At 34.4% G+C, this 18578-nt stretch overlaps 3 protein-coding genes across 10 annotated transcripts in view; 1 reads left to right on the forward strand and 2 right to left on the reverse strand.

The window, feature by feature from the left end:
* The window catches only part of CHPT1 (choline phosphotransferase 1), a 23726-nt gene extending 22070 nt beyond the window's left edge, over positions 1–1656 (forward strand). Inside the window, exon 9 of the mRNA XM_034403473.3 lies at positions 1446–1656. Within this exon, the coding sequence (XP_034259364.1) occupies positions 1446–1490 (45 nt within the window). The 3' untranslated portion in view covers positions 1491–1656. The remainder of the gene's footprint in view (positions 1–1445) is intronic.
* SYCP3 (synaptonemal complex protein 3) lies at positions 840–11859 on the reverse strand. Of its 8 annotated transcripts, none has more exons than XM_034403475.3 (9): positions 11787–11859; positions 10176–10321; positions 8790–8865; positions 7030–7064; positions 5894–6011; positions 4990–5089; positions 3981–4079; positions 1658–1762; positions 840–1525 (listed from the first exon to the last, which is right to left on the reverse strand). In XM_034403475.3, the coding sequence occupies exons 2-9, from the start codon at positions 10306–10308 to the stop codon at positions 1472–1474; spliced, it is 720 nt and encodes a 239-aa protein (XP_034259366.1). In that variant the 5' UTR covers positions 10309–10321; positions 11787–11859; the 3' UTR covers positions 840–1471. The 8 variants fall into 8 exon arrangements, with proteins under 8 accessions (XP_034259366.1, XP_087729891.1, XP_034259368.1 ...); XM_087873765.1 differs by having other exon boundaries at positions 11635–11825; XM_034403477.3 differs by having other exon boundaries at positions 11574–11824.
* A 2293-nt stretch (positions 11860–14152) lies between these two features.
* The window catches only part of GNPTAB (N-acetylglucosamine-1-phosphate transferase subunits alpha and beta), a 44537-nt gene continuing 40111 nt past the window's right edge, over positions 14153–18578 (reverse strand). The window contains exons 19-21 of the mRNA XM_034403487.3: positions 17963–18130; positions 16847–16937; positions 14153–16060 (exon numbers count right to left, since the gene is read on the reverse strand). Of these exons, the coding sequence (XP_034259378.2) occupies positions 15983–16060; positions 16847–16937; positions 17963–18130 (337 nt within the window). The 3' untranslated portion in view covers positions 14153–15982. The remainder of the gene's footprint in view (positions 16061–16846; positions 16938–17962; positions 18131–18578) is intronic.

The raw sequence follows: 18578 nt of genomic DNA on the forward strand, positions 1-18578 counted from the left end.
TATCTTTCAAAAATTATTCTTAGGTTATGGAAAGCAAATATAATGATGTAGAAGCCATAACTAAACACATTTAATAGACATTACGCTTGATTTCAAAAAATGTGTTTCATCTTAGTTTTGACACTGTATAATAAAAAATAGTTGTAGGTTCAGTCAGGATAGTTTGATTCTTTTTAAAATATTGCTTTCTGATTTAAAAAAAATTTTTTTTGCTGGTTTCTATTGCACACTTTCATAAGAGAATCAATTCCAAGTGGCCACTGCTTATATATTAAGTAAAAAAAATGCCAATCTACATCACTAATTATTATAACATCTCTAGAAATTAGAAAACCCAATAGAATTATAAGAATAATCTATTACCTTGAGTTTTAAATGAAGTATACATAAAAAAGCCTCATAAGCTATCTATATAAAAATCACATTTGCAGATTCAGTTGAATAACTGCCATTGTGCAACCATGGTGAATTCTATATAGAAAATCATGATGCCACTTAATGCAGTGGCATCATAATAATTAGTAAGTGCCAAATCTTAATATTTAAATATAATCAAATATTTCAAGCAAATTTTGGTGAAACATGGAAGAAATGTAATACTTGATATTTTTTTAAAAAAATCAAACACAATTCTAAATTGCTTAACTATTCCATAACTGTGTAAATACTGTGTCTGTAATGTTTAACTGTTTTTAGAACTATGAAAATGTAAATTACCTTTTCAAATTTTGATTCATAAACTCATTGAATCAATCTTTTAGTATTTCAGTTAATGATAAGAAACATTTCAGCTGGAATTTAATGCTTTCTTACTCTCTATTCAATAATCACTCCAATGGTACTTTAAGAGTTTTTAATTTAATTACATAAACTAGTATTTTCAAAACACTAGGTTTGATGTATCAATTTATTAGCCCATAACTTTTCTTTCAAATAGTACATATTAATACCTTTAAATTATTACAGTACTAAATCTGGAAAACATACATTATAATATTTTACCCATATGATAGTAAAAAATTTGTAAACAGTATTGTTCAATTCTTATGTTAAAGCACTTTACTTCTAATGTGTGTAATGCAAAAAAATCCCTAGTTTTTAGGATTTTTTCATTTTGACTTGAATTTCCAATTCAGCTAATGGACTTTTGTAACCAGTGTGCCTAACTAGGGATAAGTCTACAGTATAGGTATTTTGAAGTTTACAAATACTATCATAACCCAGGCATTTACATTTGTAATTTGAAAATGAAGGAAAAAAGTATGTTAAGATAAAAGAATCATATTGTGAAAATGGAAAAAACAGTAATTGTTTTTATTACTTGTGGATTTCTCTTGTAACAATGAAGAGTATTCAGACACATGTAATTTTTAACATGGAATGTGAAACAGTCTCTTTTTTCTCCTCACAATGGCTAATGTGTATAATTGTATCATGTTATTTAGGTACAAGTTGTTTCCCCATTGAACCATCAGTATAACATGGACTGAAGAGATTTGCGAACAGTTGCCATCTCTTGCTGTTGCTGTTATGAGAAAGAAAGAAAAATATATTGATCAAATGCAACATTTTGTACTCTTAGCTGGTGAATTATAAACAATGTTTATTTTTTCTATTTAAGTTGTGGAAGTTTTCATAAATCAGTATTAATACTTACTGTGTCCATCATGATTTTCTTTTGCCACATGGACATTTCTTTGCGAAGTTCACTTTGTGCCCCTGCTAAAAGACTTTCATGAGTCTTTTCCATGTCTTCCATACTCTAAAATTAGAATTCATTTTCATGACAACTGGATAATAATTCACATCAAGAAATCTCTTGCATTTGTAAAGTCAAAATATAGACTAAACCCTCAAAATGCTTAGTATTTTGAGAAGCATAATCTCGTAAATATGGGACATGTTAACTTTAGCAAGATAATAGAAAAATCACTACATGCAACATTTATGTAATATATGAAGGAAGTTTGAAAGTGGAATATAGTTGAGATGATACATATTACATAAGAAATTTGTCCAGGAATAAAAATGGGATGTTCAATAACATTATCAACACCAGTATGTTGTACTAGTAGTGTCAGACTGATCACAAAATTACATGACGGAACAAAAATTAGTAGAAATTCGACAGAATGGTTAAAGAAAGTGGTAACAAATCTAAATAGCTAATATCTAGTAGTAATGACTTTCATTTTAAAGCACAAAAGTATTGCTATGGCTTGAACCATATTATTGCAAGTAATATTGCACATCATACAGTTGCAAGAAAAAGTATGTGAACCCTTGGGATTACGTGGAATTTTGCATGAATTGGTCATAAAATGTGCTCTGAACTTCATCTAAGTCACAACAATAGAAAAACACAGTCTGCTTAAAATAATACTACACAAACATTAGATGTTGCCATGGTTTAACTGAACATAACATGTAAACATTCACAGTGGAGGGAGGAAAAAGTATGTGAGCCCCTAGCCTAATGACATCTTCAAGAGCTAATTGGAGCCAGGAGTGAGCTAACCTTGACTCCAATCAGTGTGATGATATTGGATGTGTTGCTGACAGCTGTCCTGCCCTTTAAAAACACACACCTGTTTTGGGTTTACTGGTTTCAAGAAGCACTGTCTGATGTGAACCATGCCTCGCAGAAAAGAGCTCTCAGAAGACCTATGATCAAGAATTGTTGACTTGCATGAAGCTGGAAAGGGTTACAAAAGTATCTCCAAAAGCCTTGATGTTCATGTGTCCACGGTAAGACAGACTGTCTACAAATGGAGAAAGTTTAGCACTGTTGCTATTCTCCCTAGGCGTGGTCATCCTGTAAAAATGACTGCAAGAGCACAGCGCAGAATGCTCCATGAGGTAAAGAAGAATCCTAGAGTGTCAGCTAAAGACCTACAGAAATCTCTGGCACATGCTAACATTTTTGTTGACCCATCTACAATAAGGAAAACATTAAACAAGAATGGGGTACATGGGAGGACACCATGGAGGAAGCCATTGCTGTCCAAAAAAAATATTGCAGCACGTTTGAAGTTTGCAAAAGAGCACCTGGATGTTCCACAGCACTACTGGCAAAATATACTGTGGACAAATGAAATCAAAATTGAGTTGTTTGGGAAGAACACACAACACTGTGTGTGGAGAAAAAAAAGGCACAGCACACCAACATCAGAACCTCATCCCCACTGTAAAACATGGCGGAGGGAGCATCATGGTTTGGGGCTGCTTTGCTGCCTCGGGGCCTGGACGGATTGTTGTCATTGATGGGAAAATGAATTCCAGAGTTTATCAAGACATTTTGCAGGAAAACGTACGACCATCTGTCCGCCAACTGAAGCTCCGCATTGGATGGGTGATGCAACAGGACAATGGCCCAAAGCATACAAGTAATTCAACAAAAAAATGGCTTCAACAGCACAGAATACGCCTTCTGGAGTGGCCCAGTCATTGTCCTGACCTTAACCCGATTGAAATGCTGTGGCATGATCTTAAGAGAGCGATTCACACCAGACATCCCAAGAATATTGCTACACTGAAACAGTTTTGTGAAGAGGAGTGGTCCAAAATTACTCCAGATCGTTGTGCAGGTCTGATCTGCAACTACAGGAAACGTTTGGTTGAGGTTATTGCTGCCAAAGGAGAGTCAACCAGTTATTAAGTCCAAAGGTTCACATACTTTTTCCTCCCTGCACCGTGAATGTTTACATGTTATGTTCAATTAAACCATGGCAACATCTAATGTTTGTGTAGTATTATTTTAAGCAGACTGTGTTTTTCTATTGTTGTGACTTAGATGAAGTTCAGAGCACATTTTATGACCAATTCATGCAAAACTCCACGTAATCCCAAGGGGTTCACATACTTTTTCTTGCAACTGTATATACCTCGAGCACCATTATGAAGTTTTAACTGAAAACTACACATTCAAATGTGAACTTGATAAAACTATGTCCAGAGCTACAATTTGATTTAAAAATGACCTTTATAAACTGCTCATACAACTGCTTAATCGTTTTCAGCCTTTGACCCTGAACTATTCTTGCTTGCTGGAAAGCTTTCTGTTGTTGTCGAAATACATTCTGAAGGATGAAAACGTATAATGGTTAATAAGTTGATATAATTCAATTATATAAATTTTCTTTGTTAACAAAAGACATCAGGAATAGACTGACTCCAAGTTGTATGATGCTGCATATTTTAAGTTTCAAAACTCTGTGTAAACCTGAATTCAACTTGAACCCTCGATGTTCAAGTTTATTTTGGGAAAGAGATCACTTTGGACAGCTGGTTTGAGACTCAGTTATGGCAGAAAGGAAAGTTGTACATTTCTGACCTACCTATTAACTGGCGTTAAATCTCAATTGTTTTTCATGGTTAAGCAAATCTTATAAAGTGCTTGACTTTGCTAATTTTACTTGAATTTCCTGCAGTCTGCAGGAATACCGTAAATATTTTCACAAAGTTAGTATTGCACACAATTCTACATCACTGAATATTTCATTTTTGGTTATTGAATGATAATTTCTCCTATACAAGCCATCTTCAGTTTGCAACCACAATAAGGACCAGTATTTCCATTGTAAGCAAGGCGGTTGTTAAATGAATCATACTAATTTTATGTCACAGTTAACTAAATCACTGCAGTTAAGTGACTCATAGTCATTAAGTGAATCAGGTCCCCCCCCCCATTGACTTTGCCAGTCAGAATCCAGCTGTGTAGATTGCAAATGGAAATCACATGACCCTGGGATGTTGTGAAAGTCATAATATGTGCTGGATGCCAAGTGCCTGAATTTTGATCACATGACCATGGGGAGGCTGTGATGGTTATTAAGTGAGGACTGGTTGTAAGTCACTTTCAGTGCAGTTGTAACTTTGAATGGTCACTAAACAAATGCTTGTAAGTTGAGGGATACCTGTATCGCAGGAGGAAAAAGGAGAAGTCAGCATGAAATAGCAATCTGGTTAGTATAATAGAAGAAAACAAACCACTAGCTTTTCTTCCTGTTCCTCTGCTTTCTGAATATCAGCATCCCATTGTTGAAATACATGCAGGAACTGCTGAGAATACTCATGGTTAACCTTTTGCCTGCAATATATATTTATCATTACAAAGAGTGCAATATGTAATATCTTGTAAAATAAATCCATAGGAATATGAAATGGTGACTTTAACAGACTAAATTGGCATACTTGAGGGTAGTTCTAAAACATTGCAGACTTTAATGCTTTAAGCATCAACATTGTGGCATTTTAAAATATTGCAAAATGCAAACAGAAATGAAAATCAATGGTTTTTTTAAAATGTTTATTTTTAATGCCTGGGTTAATGTAATCCAGATTCATTCACATTATGTGTAATCCAGATACCAAAAAAAGCAGTTAGGATATTTCTCCAAGGGCTAAAAGTTTGCTTTTCAGTAAGCAAAATGCTGAACAAAATTTAATCATCATTTACAGGTAGTGGTCATGTGACCATATTTTGAGCAGTTGGGAACCACATTTATGGGGTTTGCAGCATCCTGCAGCCAAGTGACCACAATTTATGTTTTTGCAGGAAATTGGCCTTTACTGTCAAAAACTAGGTTATAGCAAACAATTAGTTCCCTTAAAAACCGTGTTTACTTAATAATCATAGGGTTTTGCTTTACAATGTGTTTATTTATTTATTTATTTATTCAATTCATATGCTGCCTTTCTCCGGAGACTCAGGGTGGTGTTCACTTAATGGCTGCTGCAAACTAGTTTGTAAAATGAGATCCAGTCACATGGTGATTGGCTTTACAATGGTGTCGACTTATGACCAAAATTACAGTTGTAAGTCAAGGACTAGCTATAAAGAATTAAGTAATTATTTTCCTGTGAAATATATATTACTCTTAAACTAACTGACCTTTGTTCCTGTTGTGTTTTCCAAACAAATTCTATTTTCTGGTTGCTTGTTTTAAGGGAAGCCTTTGTATACATTTCTAATCTTTTTCTTTTAGCCAGAAGAGCTTTGTTAATGTCCGCTACAGTAAGAGAATTGTTGTTTTTAGCAAGTAGGTTTAACACTTTGTAATAAATCCAAACATTACTATAGCACCTTTTCAGACTAATTTTGAGTATTGTACACCTAACTGTAGTATTTTCAATAAGCCAGTATACTAATAAATATTGAGTCATTAACATTATCAAATGGATAAATTCTACTACAATACCAAACTGTGCTGTACACAAAATGTGTACTAAGGTACAATGATCAACAGAAAAAGCAGTAACAGGATTTCGTTACAGTTCCACTTTATCCTTGGGTGAAACTTTTTCAGTAAAGCCATTTCACAATTTTAACTTAGCTTGAGAACCAAACTGGAACTGCATTAATTACAATTTAAGAATGTGCTTTTATTAACACTGCACCTGATTAAGTAAAGTTTAAATGATTGAGAGTAAATTATATAATAAACTACATATAACAAGAAGCAATTTGGGAAAGAACTTGAGGCACAAGACCAACACTTTGCTACTTTGCTACAGACCGTCATACTATTAGGTGCAGAAATAAAAACAAAGCATAGACTTTAGATTGAATAAAATTAATATATTAATTCAATGTTAGCTGACAATTTTGAATATATTAAGTATTTTTACCTACTACTGATGTTGCACTTCAAATATTAATAGATGCTGAAGAATCTTATGAACTGATTTACTGAGTTTATATTATTGCTACATATCCCTCCACACTTACTGGAGAAATTACAAAAGCAGGAAACCTAAAATATTCTAAAGAATGTACAATAGTGTTACTATATTCAGCTCTAGTGACACACATTAATTCCTTCGTCTTTGGATTTTTTCCCCCACCCATTGGTAAGAGTCACGGTCAAAATTTCAAATATACAGTTTTAGTATATTTGTTGCATGATCCTATCTGGGTCTGGTCCCAGTGACTGACCCAGATACTATACTGCAATATTATCCTGCAAAATTTATATTCACCTTCATGCATGTATAATAATAGCTATATGAGTATTTTCCAAAACATACCTCCAAATCGTTCCAGCATATTCTGCACTTCTCCCCTATAAAATAGATTAATTTTAAGACTAACTTCTGTACATTATAGGATAATATAATTTTATATTTTTTGTACTGTTCTGTAGCAATAAAATATTTATTTAATATAGCATGACAATTACACAGTTAATATACACCCATATACTAAATATATAAAATATGAACTTTACTAAAACATGTTGGCAAAATCAATACTGTGAATGGCACCTATCAATATTAAAAAATACCATAAAATAGAGAAAAATACAGAGATATATTATTGAATGAAATAATTGAAGACAGTACCTGTGAAGAAATAAATAATAGTATTATATTTAAACTATGGTTACTGAATTCCTGGGTTCAATGAACATTCAGCTAATTCCGAACCAAGCAATCTGACATTTGTAGCCTCTATATTCCTATTTTTACTGTGAAAATAATTGTTTTTCAATTACAATATATCTGCTTTACAGAGCTATTTTAATATTTTAAATTAAGTTATACAGGTAGTCCTTGTGTTACAAAGGCAATTGGGACTGGAATTTCCATTGTCAAGTGATACAATAATAAAACATGATGTCACATACCGCTTAGAAAAGACAATTGCTGCTATCCTCATTGGCCTTGTTAGGCAAGGATCATGGATGGTTAAACAAGAAGTTCCTTGCAATTTCCTGCTGGCTTCCAACAACCAAAGTCAGTGGGGAAGCTGGTAGAAAATTGCAAGTCTTGGTAGCTTGCAAGCAGGCTGGGAGATAGATAAGTGGCTGCTGCCAGGTGAGGAAGGATATGCAAGTGGCCAGGGAGACACAGCATTAAGTGCAGCAAGGGTCCAGGAGATTGTGTGGACAGTGGGGTAGGGGAACGGCATGTAAGTGAGGAGATTTACCTGAGCAACTTGTGATTTTCCCTGCTGGCTTCCTGATTTTGTGTGAAGCAAACAGAGAGGATCACAAATTGCAATCACATAACTGCCAAAGCATCTAAACATTATAAGTGCAAGTCAATTGTCAAGCACCCAAATTGCAATCATGTGACTGCACAGGTGCTGGAATGGCTGGAACTTCGAGAGTCAGTCATTATCACAACTTGTCCACCATCGTTGTAACTTCAAATGGTCAATGAATAAGTGCTCATTAACTAAGCACTGCCTGTACTTGGGTATAAATTGCCAAAATCTCTCATATATCTAATATGGAGCTCAGCATATCTGGTCTGAAAAACTCAGGAAAATGTGTTGGTTGCAAAGAGTAGGTGTGTTCTGTATTTTTGTTATCTAATGTGCATCCAGTTTTGTACCCCAAATATGGTAGTCCTATCTATTCTATTAGCATTTATTAGATTTATAAATTCTGCTCTGTGTGATAGTTATAAATCAATTACCCAATTCAATTCTTAGTACAAAGAGAGGCTTTGAATGCTTGAAATTTCTCACATTGGTAATTTTTTGATCCAATCCAGTAATTTAACAAATTCTTAATTATGTTTCTATGTAAAATAAAGACAAACTCTATTTAAATGTGCACACAGACATTTTTTGCAATGCATCTTACATTGACATGACAATCTTTCTATGCTACATCGTCTCTGAGTTGATATACCAACTCGTATGTGGTCGCCAAACTTCTGAAAAGATTTATAGATATGCACTTCTGATTGACTACTATAACTATAGCTGCTCATATACTATATAATTACATTTAATATAACAGCTGTGCATCAAAAAAGTGAGTGAGAGAGCAATTTACCCAACATCATCCTCAACTCCTGCATGAGGAGTTACTGGTCTTTTCTTCCCATGTTTATCAATCACTGGAGCTTCATCTTTACAGAAAAGCAAAACATAAATTTAATTAACTGTATCACCAGGAAAAGATGAAAGAAAACAGATCAGCCCTTAGTATTCCTCAAGTTGTGTGAACCTCTCTAAACACTGAGCGCATCTTGTAGGGTCCACTCAAATGCATGAGGCCAATGAAGCTGTGACATGGTAATTACACTCACTAATCCAATCATATTTTTGATACTCAAATTTAAAACATTACAAATTTTCATATAAATTAAATCCCTATAGTTCTATGCTGAGCCTGATATATCAAATTATTGCACATTACTTATTTATATCCCATCTGTATTATTTTTATAAATAACAAACATATACAATACTTGTTCTTCCTTCTATTTACCCCACAATAACCCTGTGAGGTGAGTTGGACTGAGTGTGTATGACTGGTCCAAAGTCACTCACCCAGCTTTCATTACCTTCTGGTTACATTTTTCTGTGGACAACCAATAAAATAGCAAAATAATGAAATATATTTCAGAACAAAATATAGCAGTGTGAACAATAATTGTATTGTTCCATTTATATCTGCAATATTTATTAACAGCGGCTCTCCAAAATCCCAGCAGAATTACTTCCTGTAAGGTTTAATTAATTATTGTGAAGACCGCATTTAAAGATTGTACAAAAAAGGTTGTACTACTCACAGAAAGACTTTAGGATTAACAAACAAAATTGTTTCATTAAATATAAAAAATTACTTAATTTCTAATTAATTTTTAAAACATGTTTTAATACTTTTAGAGAATCAGCTATATTTTTTTCAGCACTGTACTGCAGTGACTTACTCATGGTAAAAATTATGCAAAAATCTTAGCTGAAATAAATTACAACGCATGCCAGTTTGTAAAGACTGTATCCAAAGGTTTTGGTATATGGTAAGCTTCTATGGAGTAGTCTTTGCCTTCTTGATTTTTTTGTTGTTTTTAGTGCAACAAACTATGACAGCTACAACTTGGAAAACTACTATAGATACACTTCGGAGCTCTTAGTGTTTTGAATTAGGATATGAAAACAGTTCAAATGCCTCTAAATCACTAAAAGTATAACAGAATTCTGCTATTTCCACTGCCATAAGCACAATATGAATACAATATTTCTTTAAATAAATGTTTATCTGGTTGTTTTGGTTCACAACTACATGATTGTTAATTGTTTACATTGTTTACTCTACTTTCCACCTCTCAAAACCTGCCTGTAGATAAATTTCACATGACAGATAACTGAGTTTCTAAACAATGGATACTTGGTGTAACGCTGGATTTTTTAATGATTAAGCTGACTACTGCACCTTCTCTAATGTCCTCGTCAGAACCACTCAGATGTTTTTTTAGGTCATCTTCAAATTTATAGACATGTACAGCTGCACCTTCCTGTGTTAGTTTGGTTGTTTTCCCTGTGGATTTTCTTCCTGATGGTGCCATGATTTTCTAAATGCTGTAACAATTACATAAATACACATCAACATTCAAATGTCACATTTGTTTAGTTAAATCAGTACTGTTGTATCTTGCATCTTTTTGTAAAGCTACCGTAATTGGAATTCACTAATGTTATGTCCCTTATGTACATAATTTCTTATACAAAGACATTTTTCACATATGAAAAATGTCACATATGAAAAATTTCACATATGAAATTAGTTATGAGGTTATGACAAAATAATATTTTTAACTCATATATAAAACAACTCTATTTCATCATGCAAGTTCAACTGTATAAACCAATCTCATAAATTAACAATCTAATTTGTTTTAAGTAAACTGCAAAACAGATTAAAAAGTACAATTTTATTATTATTCCAACTTTAGATTTTGTTTCTGTATCAAATTTAAACTGGTTTATTAAAGTTGCTTGTGAATCAGTATCTAGTATCGTCATGTTTCAATATTTAAATACTGTAACTGAAAGTCCAATATGCTAGAAAAGAGAAATCCCTGTTGGTAATGAAACTTCAAAAAGCTATCACCAGAAATTTCCCTTTATGCTTTTAAGCATCAGCTAAAGCAGCAGTTGATATATACACCACTGTATATTGGTGTATACAGTGTGTAAGGACACACTGTATTGCCAAGATTATAGTTCTGCATTTTCTTTATTACTCTGGGAATGGTTGTTGCCAACTTGGCTGTACTATAATAACAGTTCAGTAAGAGTTGGAAGGGACCTTGGAGGTCATCAAGTCCAACCCCCTGCTCACGCAGCAGACCTTTACTAGGGATTCGAACCGCCAACCTTTCTGATCGATAAGCTCAGTGTCTTAGCCACTGAGCCACCTAGTCAGGCTTATACACATGAAACACCGACTGAAAAAATACTTTTAAAAAGAGACACAATAATTCTGTTTTATTTTATTAGTATCCCAGGCTGTCTGTAGGTTAGGATTTTATTTGTATCACGACTAAATTTCTCTATACATTGCTGGCCTGTGAGTTACCGACGTTAACTATTTTGGATTGGAGCATGCAGGCACGCTGAAAGTCCACACATAAATAAAACTCTGGAAGAGGTTTAATAAATTCGATGTAAGCCTTTTCTGAGTATCCTATTTCCTTCATCGGCCCATCTTTTCCTTCGCTCTCCCCTGGAGATGTGCCCTTGGAGGGGAAAAAGGACCGCGCAAAACTCTCTCCCCCTCTGCTCACTCTTCACAGCAGCCGCTGCCTCTTTTATTTCCCGCCAAAATCACCTCAGAGCCGAACTGGCGGCCCCGCTTTCTGCCTGAGCTCATCCCCCTCCCGTCCGCGTACCAGGCCAGCCACCGACCGCTCGCCCGCTCACACACGCACCCCGCACACGGATTATCCCTCCCGCTATTTTCCTCTCCCCCAGCCCCAGCCCCTCGCTCTACTCCCCTCAAAGAGGAAAGAGCCGAGCTGAGGGGAAAACACGCCGCCCGCACCAGCCTCTGCTCTCCTGAACCTTCCCCGCCCTTTCTTCAAAGGCTCGGTCTGCGCTTGCGTCAAAGAGGGGCTGCGAGAAAAGCCCACGTGACACCCGAGAGAGCGTTCCAGGCCGGGAGGTCGGCCGCGTGCAGTTATAGTTGCAAACTATAAATTGGAGGCGCGAGTTGCTTTTGGTGCTTTCTTTCTTCACCACCTTTGAGGAGTGGAGAGAAAGGACACCTACACCCTCTAGGAGATTGTGAGATAGGGGACCATATATACATCGATAAAAATGAATAACACACAAGCATACCCAAGGTTGCGAGTTGGGCAGTTGTATATAGATATATAGATATATATCTGTAGAAACAGATTACTATACAAAACACAAACACAATCCGAATATAGCTTTTTGAACCTACTGCATGTCTGTTTGGTGGTGTTTGAATCTAACCTGGATGCTTTTTCACCTGAACATTTGATCTAGTTCACAAAGCCTTTCAATTCCACTCCACAGATTAGATTATATTAGATAGATAGATAGATAGAAAGATAGATAGATAGATAGATAGATAGATATAATTAGCGATGATAGATATGATATAATTAGAAAGATGATAGATTAGATAGATATGATAGATGATATAGAGATTAGATTAGATAGATATGATATAGATGATAGACAGACAGACAGACAGACAGACACATGCATACACACAATTTTAGAAGTCTTTCTCAAGGCTTAATAATTTTTCCAGCATGCCTTCCCATTTTTAGATAGTGAGGGGCAAATAACATAGATTTTGTTATTTGTTAACTAACATAGTTACTTTGTATATTAATCTTATTTATATTCTTTCTTTTAAAGCGATGTTCAAGATTTATTAGCTTTTAACATTCCTAAACTGATAAACAAGCTGGAGACTTAGCTCCTGATAAGAAAAGTTTGTTAGTACAAATTGGGGTCTGGCTTATCTCTTTTGTGAACCCTAAATAACCTTTCTCCTTACAATATATTCCCCTTCAGATCTCATTTTAATAAACATGTATGCTATTATCCTCTCCAATCAACTTTCCTCTTTCAGATTTGTTACATTGAGTACAAAAGGGGATGTAAGCTAAAGATCAGGGTTCCCTCTTTGAATGAGGAATCACTTTTGTCTGAATATTCTGATAAATTGTAATAAATGATCTTCCTGTCTCGGTTTGTCTCATTGGAAAATATGCATACCGAGGCACGAGCCTGAAAAAGCCATATTTGGCCATCAGTAGTTATCCAGCATCAATGTTTGGGTGAAAGAAAACTCTGAAGATTGGAAACAGCCCAGCACCCTGAGAAACAATGGCTTAATTTAAAGAGAAAATAAGGGAGAAGAGATAAGAGCAGTTTTACCACTGCAAGGATTTTATTAATAGAAAGCAAGCAGAGACCACTTATTTTTCCTATTTCCTTATTGTACAGAAGTACAGCTATAGAATTTTAAGCTGTCCAGAGTCATTTGGTTAAGTTGGGTGGCTGTGAAACTGAATGAATGAATGTGTGCTTATATACATATAATGGGTAACCCTAACTTTACTGCAGTTTGATGGGAGGTCATAAGGCTACCAGAATTGGGGGTGCAGCAAACCAGAGGAATATTTGATGCTGTCATCTGCTAGTTGTTGATGTTTTCATTCAGATTTGATAGCCCTAAAATAAGACTTCTGCATTTTGTACTGAAAGTCAAAAGGTGTATGCTAATGAGCATACACATGTACATAACAAGGTGCTGGATGGCTATTCCAATTGTTTGCTTCACAGCTTAAAAGCATAGGGAAAAAAGCAAAACAAGTGTATATTCTTATTGGTGAAATGAATATTATAAAATGCATTTTTCATGGCTGCATTCTTGTACATTTTTCATGGTCCTCAATAGTGCTTTTTATATTTTCCCTTGAAAGTAATCTTAATCTTCAAAAAATGTAGCCAGCAGCTGTAGCACAAATCTATTATATTTACTTTGGCTCCTGGTACATAGTGAACTTGACTTTTTCAGTGGAGCTGGGCATCTATGACAATTGTATCCCTTGGGCAGTTCTGATTTCAACTTGGACTCAAATAAATGGGAGTAGTCATACTTGGTTACCAAATTTGGAAAACACTGAATGCAAACACGCAGAAATGGAAATCAATGCAGCTATGAAATCCTTATTCCTCATCTTTTTCAATCATTAACTCCATAAATCATTTCACTTTTTCTTTTAGCAAAGGTGTCCAGTCTTTCAAAAAACAAAAAAGGACTTATTATTTTTTTCCTTGATGAAACAGGTCAGTTTTGTCATTTCCAAATGTTAGTCTTCATCATTTGATAACTGAAATAACTCATATCACTAAGTACAGTAATGTTTTTTATTGTTCATTTTTATTAAAAGTTTTTACATAGCGAAAAGACATATAGCAGTAAAGAAAAGAAAGAAAGGAGAAAAAGGTAAAAGAAAAGTGCAGAACAGAATACAGTTAAAGGGAAAAAAGCCCCATAGTTACAGAAGCTACTTCTACAAACAAACTTACTATCCCTCTGCCATTTTTAGCATTACAACAATCTCTTCAGCCCTTTATTCAATTATTTAAGGTTGTAGTAAAATGTTTTTATTTTTAAAAAAAAAGTTAAAAAGAAGTTACAGAAGCTGAAAGAAATTTATTTGTATTTAAAATTAATCATGTGTTTTTCTAGGTAATGAAAAAGGTGCCTTTTTATTTGGAAATATTTAACAGTTTTCAGAAAATTAAATCTTTGATCATTCTTTGACACATCTTCCAGAAAACATTTTAAATCAGTGACACTATTAAAAGAAAAATATATTTTACAGCATATATACAATGAAAAGCTTTTATCTTCATTATAAAATGACTGATGTAATCTAAACTCCAGTAAAGTTATTCATGACTGAGGACAATCCATTCAAAATATCTTTTTTAAATTATCCTTTTTTCTGTTCCTCCTGATTTTGGAAAATTACTGATAAAGCAGATTACAGAAGAAATCTCAGTTTTCTAAAAACATGATATGAGAAATTAAGTCAATATCATGCTAATACAGTTACAAAGCAATACAATGTACAACAAAATGTAGCCACCAATTTTTACTGCTAAAATATACATAGTTGTATAAATAAGTTACGTCTAAGCCTCTTTACTAGATTATAACCTTTAAATGTTAATTCAGCATTCAGTTATTAATGTGAGTAAAAATTTGATTGAGCAGCAATTTACATTATGATCAACAAAGGCATTACATTGGCACTACAGATTTGAACATTATTTATGTACCAATTTCTTTTGTACCTAATTGCAGAAAATATAGCAACAAAACTGACATTTTGAATCTTTCTTTGAGAAAATAATCTATAGTTGAACCCATTATATATAAATACTTTACAATAAGCAGGTGGCATCTAAATTGGAAGTAGGGAAGCTAAAGTAGCAATTTTGCCCCTTTGTGTTACAAGTGCAAGATTCACAGTGGCTCCCGCAGATGAACAGTAGGACTCTAACCCTGATAAGGATTCCAGTTGTGCCCCAATGCTGCCAGGGAATTCTGTCAATTTAAAGATTACTCGCATATTCATAAAAACATCTGATTCTCTTTTAGGCTTCATATCACATTCTTCCTTCTCTTGTAGAGTAATCTACAGATAAGGAACTTGAAATTAGTAATATAAACCATCCTATTGATCTAACTGGCTGCAGCAAAGAATACCATGGCATACTTGTGATAATGATTTCAATGTATACTAGCCCACAGAATTACCACCCAAATTTGTATATTTTCTGATTCAGAGAGCAGAATAAACAAACTAAAGAAGTAATCAAATGGCTAATAGTTCATTAAGACCTTCTGACAGAAGCTTAGAACACATCTAATAGAAACATAACTTTCCATTATTATATTTCATTGGCAATGGATGCTGCAATAAATGCAGCTATTTTTCAGTAACCCTTTTTATGAAAAGGATAAAGCATTCAGAAGATCACTTGTGAGTCACAAACATTTGAAATCTGGCAACACAATGCTACCTGCCTCACAAACATATTTTCCCTTTCTAAATTCAATAGCATGAATCACACGTAGAAACACAACAATAAGGGATGGGGCCACTTCTCCAGAAATAACTGAAAACTTTACATGCTTATCACATGTTGAGGTAGTCTGATTTATAAATAAGCATTCTTTTACACTTTCATTCGTTCATAACAAACTTCTTTCTGAATCCTCCTCCTTGGAAAAAATTTTCGTTTGAGAGCTATTAGCTGAAAAATAAAAGAACAAGTTATTTTTTTTAACATTGATGCACACGATCATGTCGCTATATTCTATACCCTGGAAACATCTATCCAATACCTGTATTTCCAGCATCTGCATTTCAGAGGTAAGACTATTTTCCTCTAGAAAGTATGGCAGACTTTATAGCCTAATACAGCCTTTGAGGAAAACCATGAAACCCTGTATAAAATGCCTTTGAAAATGTTATATACCTGGTTCCCCATTAATCTAGAAAGTGACATATTTCATAAAATCATAACAATTCTAACCATGGTTTTTTTTCTGGGGAGAAATAATCTACCCAGTCTTTCTTCCTGAACAGGCTATTGGTATTACTGAGGATGTATATGCATCTCAATTTTGGGCCCCAGATATCTATAAACATGTTCATAAAACATGTTTCATTTGTCTCTTTAAGCAACACACTATCAATTCAAATGTGTAGTTGCAAAGAATGCCCATCCTAAAAACTTGAAACTAAGAACCTTTGTTCCCATGACTGTAACAGCAATTCTTTTCATAGAAGCAAAAATGAAGAGGTCATTTTAGGGCAATTCTTTCTCATCTCCACACCATTATATCCCGTTACATCTTCTATTACTTTTGATGAATTCATTTCCGTAACTGTTTGATACTGTAGAAACCACACAACTGGTGGCTGGTACAACAAGGTAAAGATTTTGACCTTAGCATATTATTGTATTTTCCCATACTTGAACTTCTACTATACAGTGATTGATCTCCCAGGAAGAATTCAATGTGTGTAACTTTACCTGCTCAGCAAAAAATGAGGTGACTGTGAACACAATCAATGTGACCAATACACAATGTGTCCAGAATTTCAGCTTATCTCTGTAGGCTCTCCTAAATAAATATGATAAAAACAAGTAAGATTTTTTTTAAATGAATGATTAAATCCAACATACCAGCGAAACTTTATGTAACCAAAATATTACTCTCTATACAAAAGGATGCTTTCAACAAGCTTTGGGGAAGCCTTTTTAAAAAAGTAAAAATAAGAGGCCAATACTATGAGAAGTGGAAGGAGACAATCCCCCATCCTTAATTTTAGATTTGTGCATTACAGGTAGTCCTCGCTTAATGACCAATTGCTTAATTGATTTGAAGTTATGTTGGACTTAAAAAAAGTTACAGTCCCCCCCATACCCACAGTTACATAATTGCATTCCTGACGCTTGGCAACCAGCTCACATGTATGACTGGGTACAACATGCCATGGTCATGTGACCACAATTTGCAACCTTTTTTTTGACATTTTCAAGCAGAAATTGTCATTGAATATGCTAATTAATGACCTTAATGACCTTGGTTTGCTTAATGACCTTGGTTTGCTTAATGACCATTTGATTCACTTAATGATTGCAGTGACTCGCTTAAGAAATGTCACAATGGTCTTAAAATCAAATCAGGTCAAATCAGGTCATGTGGTGATCCATTTAATGACCACAACAACTGATCACTTCTTGGCTCAGTTTGTCAAGCACTACCTGTAATCTTTGACTGAGGGATACCAACATTTGAAAGAATGAACAAAATAAAACTTCAACACAAATTTTGGTATTTTACCCTTGCACTAATTAAAACATTTAACCAGCTGGCTGAAAGGAAAGATTAAATTATTAAAATGAGACCCTATAACGAAGCACATTTAAATTACATAGAATCTGAAACAGCAATGGAATGTTTAAATTATTGCTCTTCCATTGTCTGTGTTTTTAAAAAAAATAGTAATATTAGCCATTTTAATTTTAAATAAATTCAATCCACCATGAAAGAAAGGAGAATGTCCTTTGGTCAGCTCAGAAAGTTTTACTTCAAGTGATAACACAATTCCTGCATATTCATTTCAAAGGTGCTGAAGGACTCACCATTCCTGAAGCTCCTGCGTATGAAGGAAGCGGTTTCGATATTCTCTTGGCAGTTCAAATTGTGATGGGATGGGAAACATGGATTCATAAAAATCCCTAAGAACAGCCTTTACAGTCTGGGCATCCTTATGATTGTGATCAATGTTGTCATTAAGACAAACAAATTTTCTGGGGAAAAAACATCATAAAAAAATCTTACTGGAGCAAAATCAACTTTACTTCTAAAATATTTATCTTCTTTTTCTACATAGTATCATGAAATTCAGTAGGCTCTGACAGGTTTGGAAAACTGGTAGCAGAAATTTTTAGTAGTTTGGAGAACTGGCAAACAGTAGCTCTGGCTGGCCCCCGAGTGGGGTAGGAATGGAGATTTTGCAATATCCTTCCCCCAGGAGTGGGGAGAGAATGGGGATTTTGCAGTATCCTTCCCCTGGAGTGGAATGGGAATGAAGATTTTGCAGTATCCTTCCCCTGCCACGCCCACCAAATCACACCCACTGAACTGGTAGTAAAAAAATTTGGATTTCACCACTGCATAGTATGTATTTTATAGACAACAAACAGTGTTTATGTTCCTAATGTAAGAAAATGGTTTCATTGCAATCAATTTTTGTCA

This window comes from Pantherophis guttatus, chromosome 7 (assembly GCF_059756535.1).
Source record: "Pantherophis guttatus breed Tessera chromosome 7, ASM5975653v1, whole genome shotgun sequence".
Classification (NCBI taxonomy): Eukaryota; Metazoa; Chordata; class Lepidosauria; order Squamata; family Colubridae; genus Pantherophis; species Pantherophis guttatus.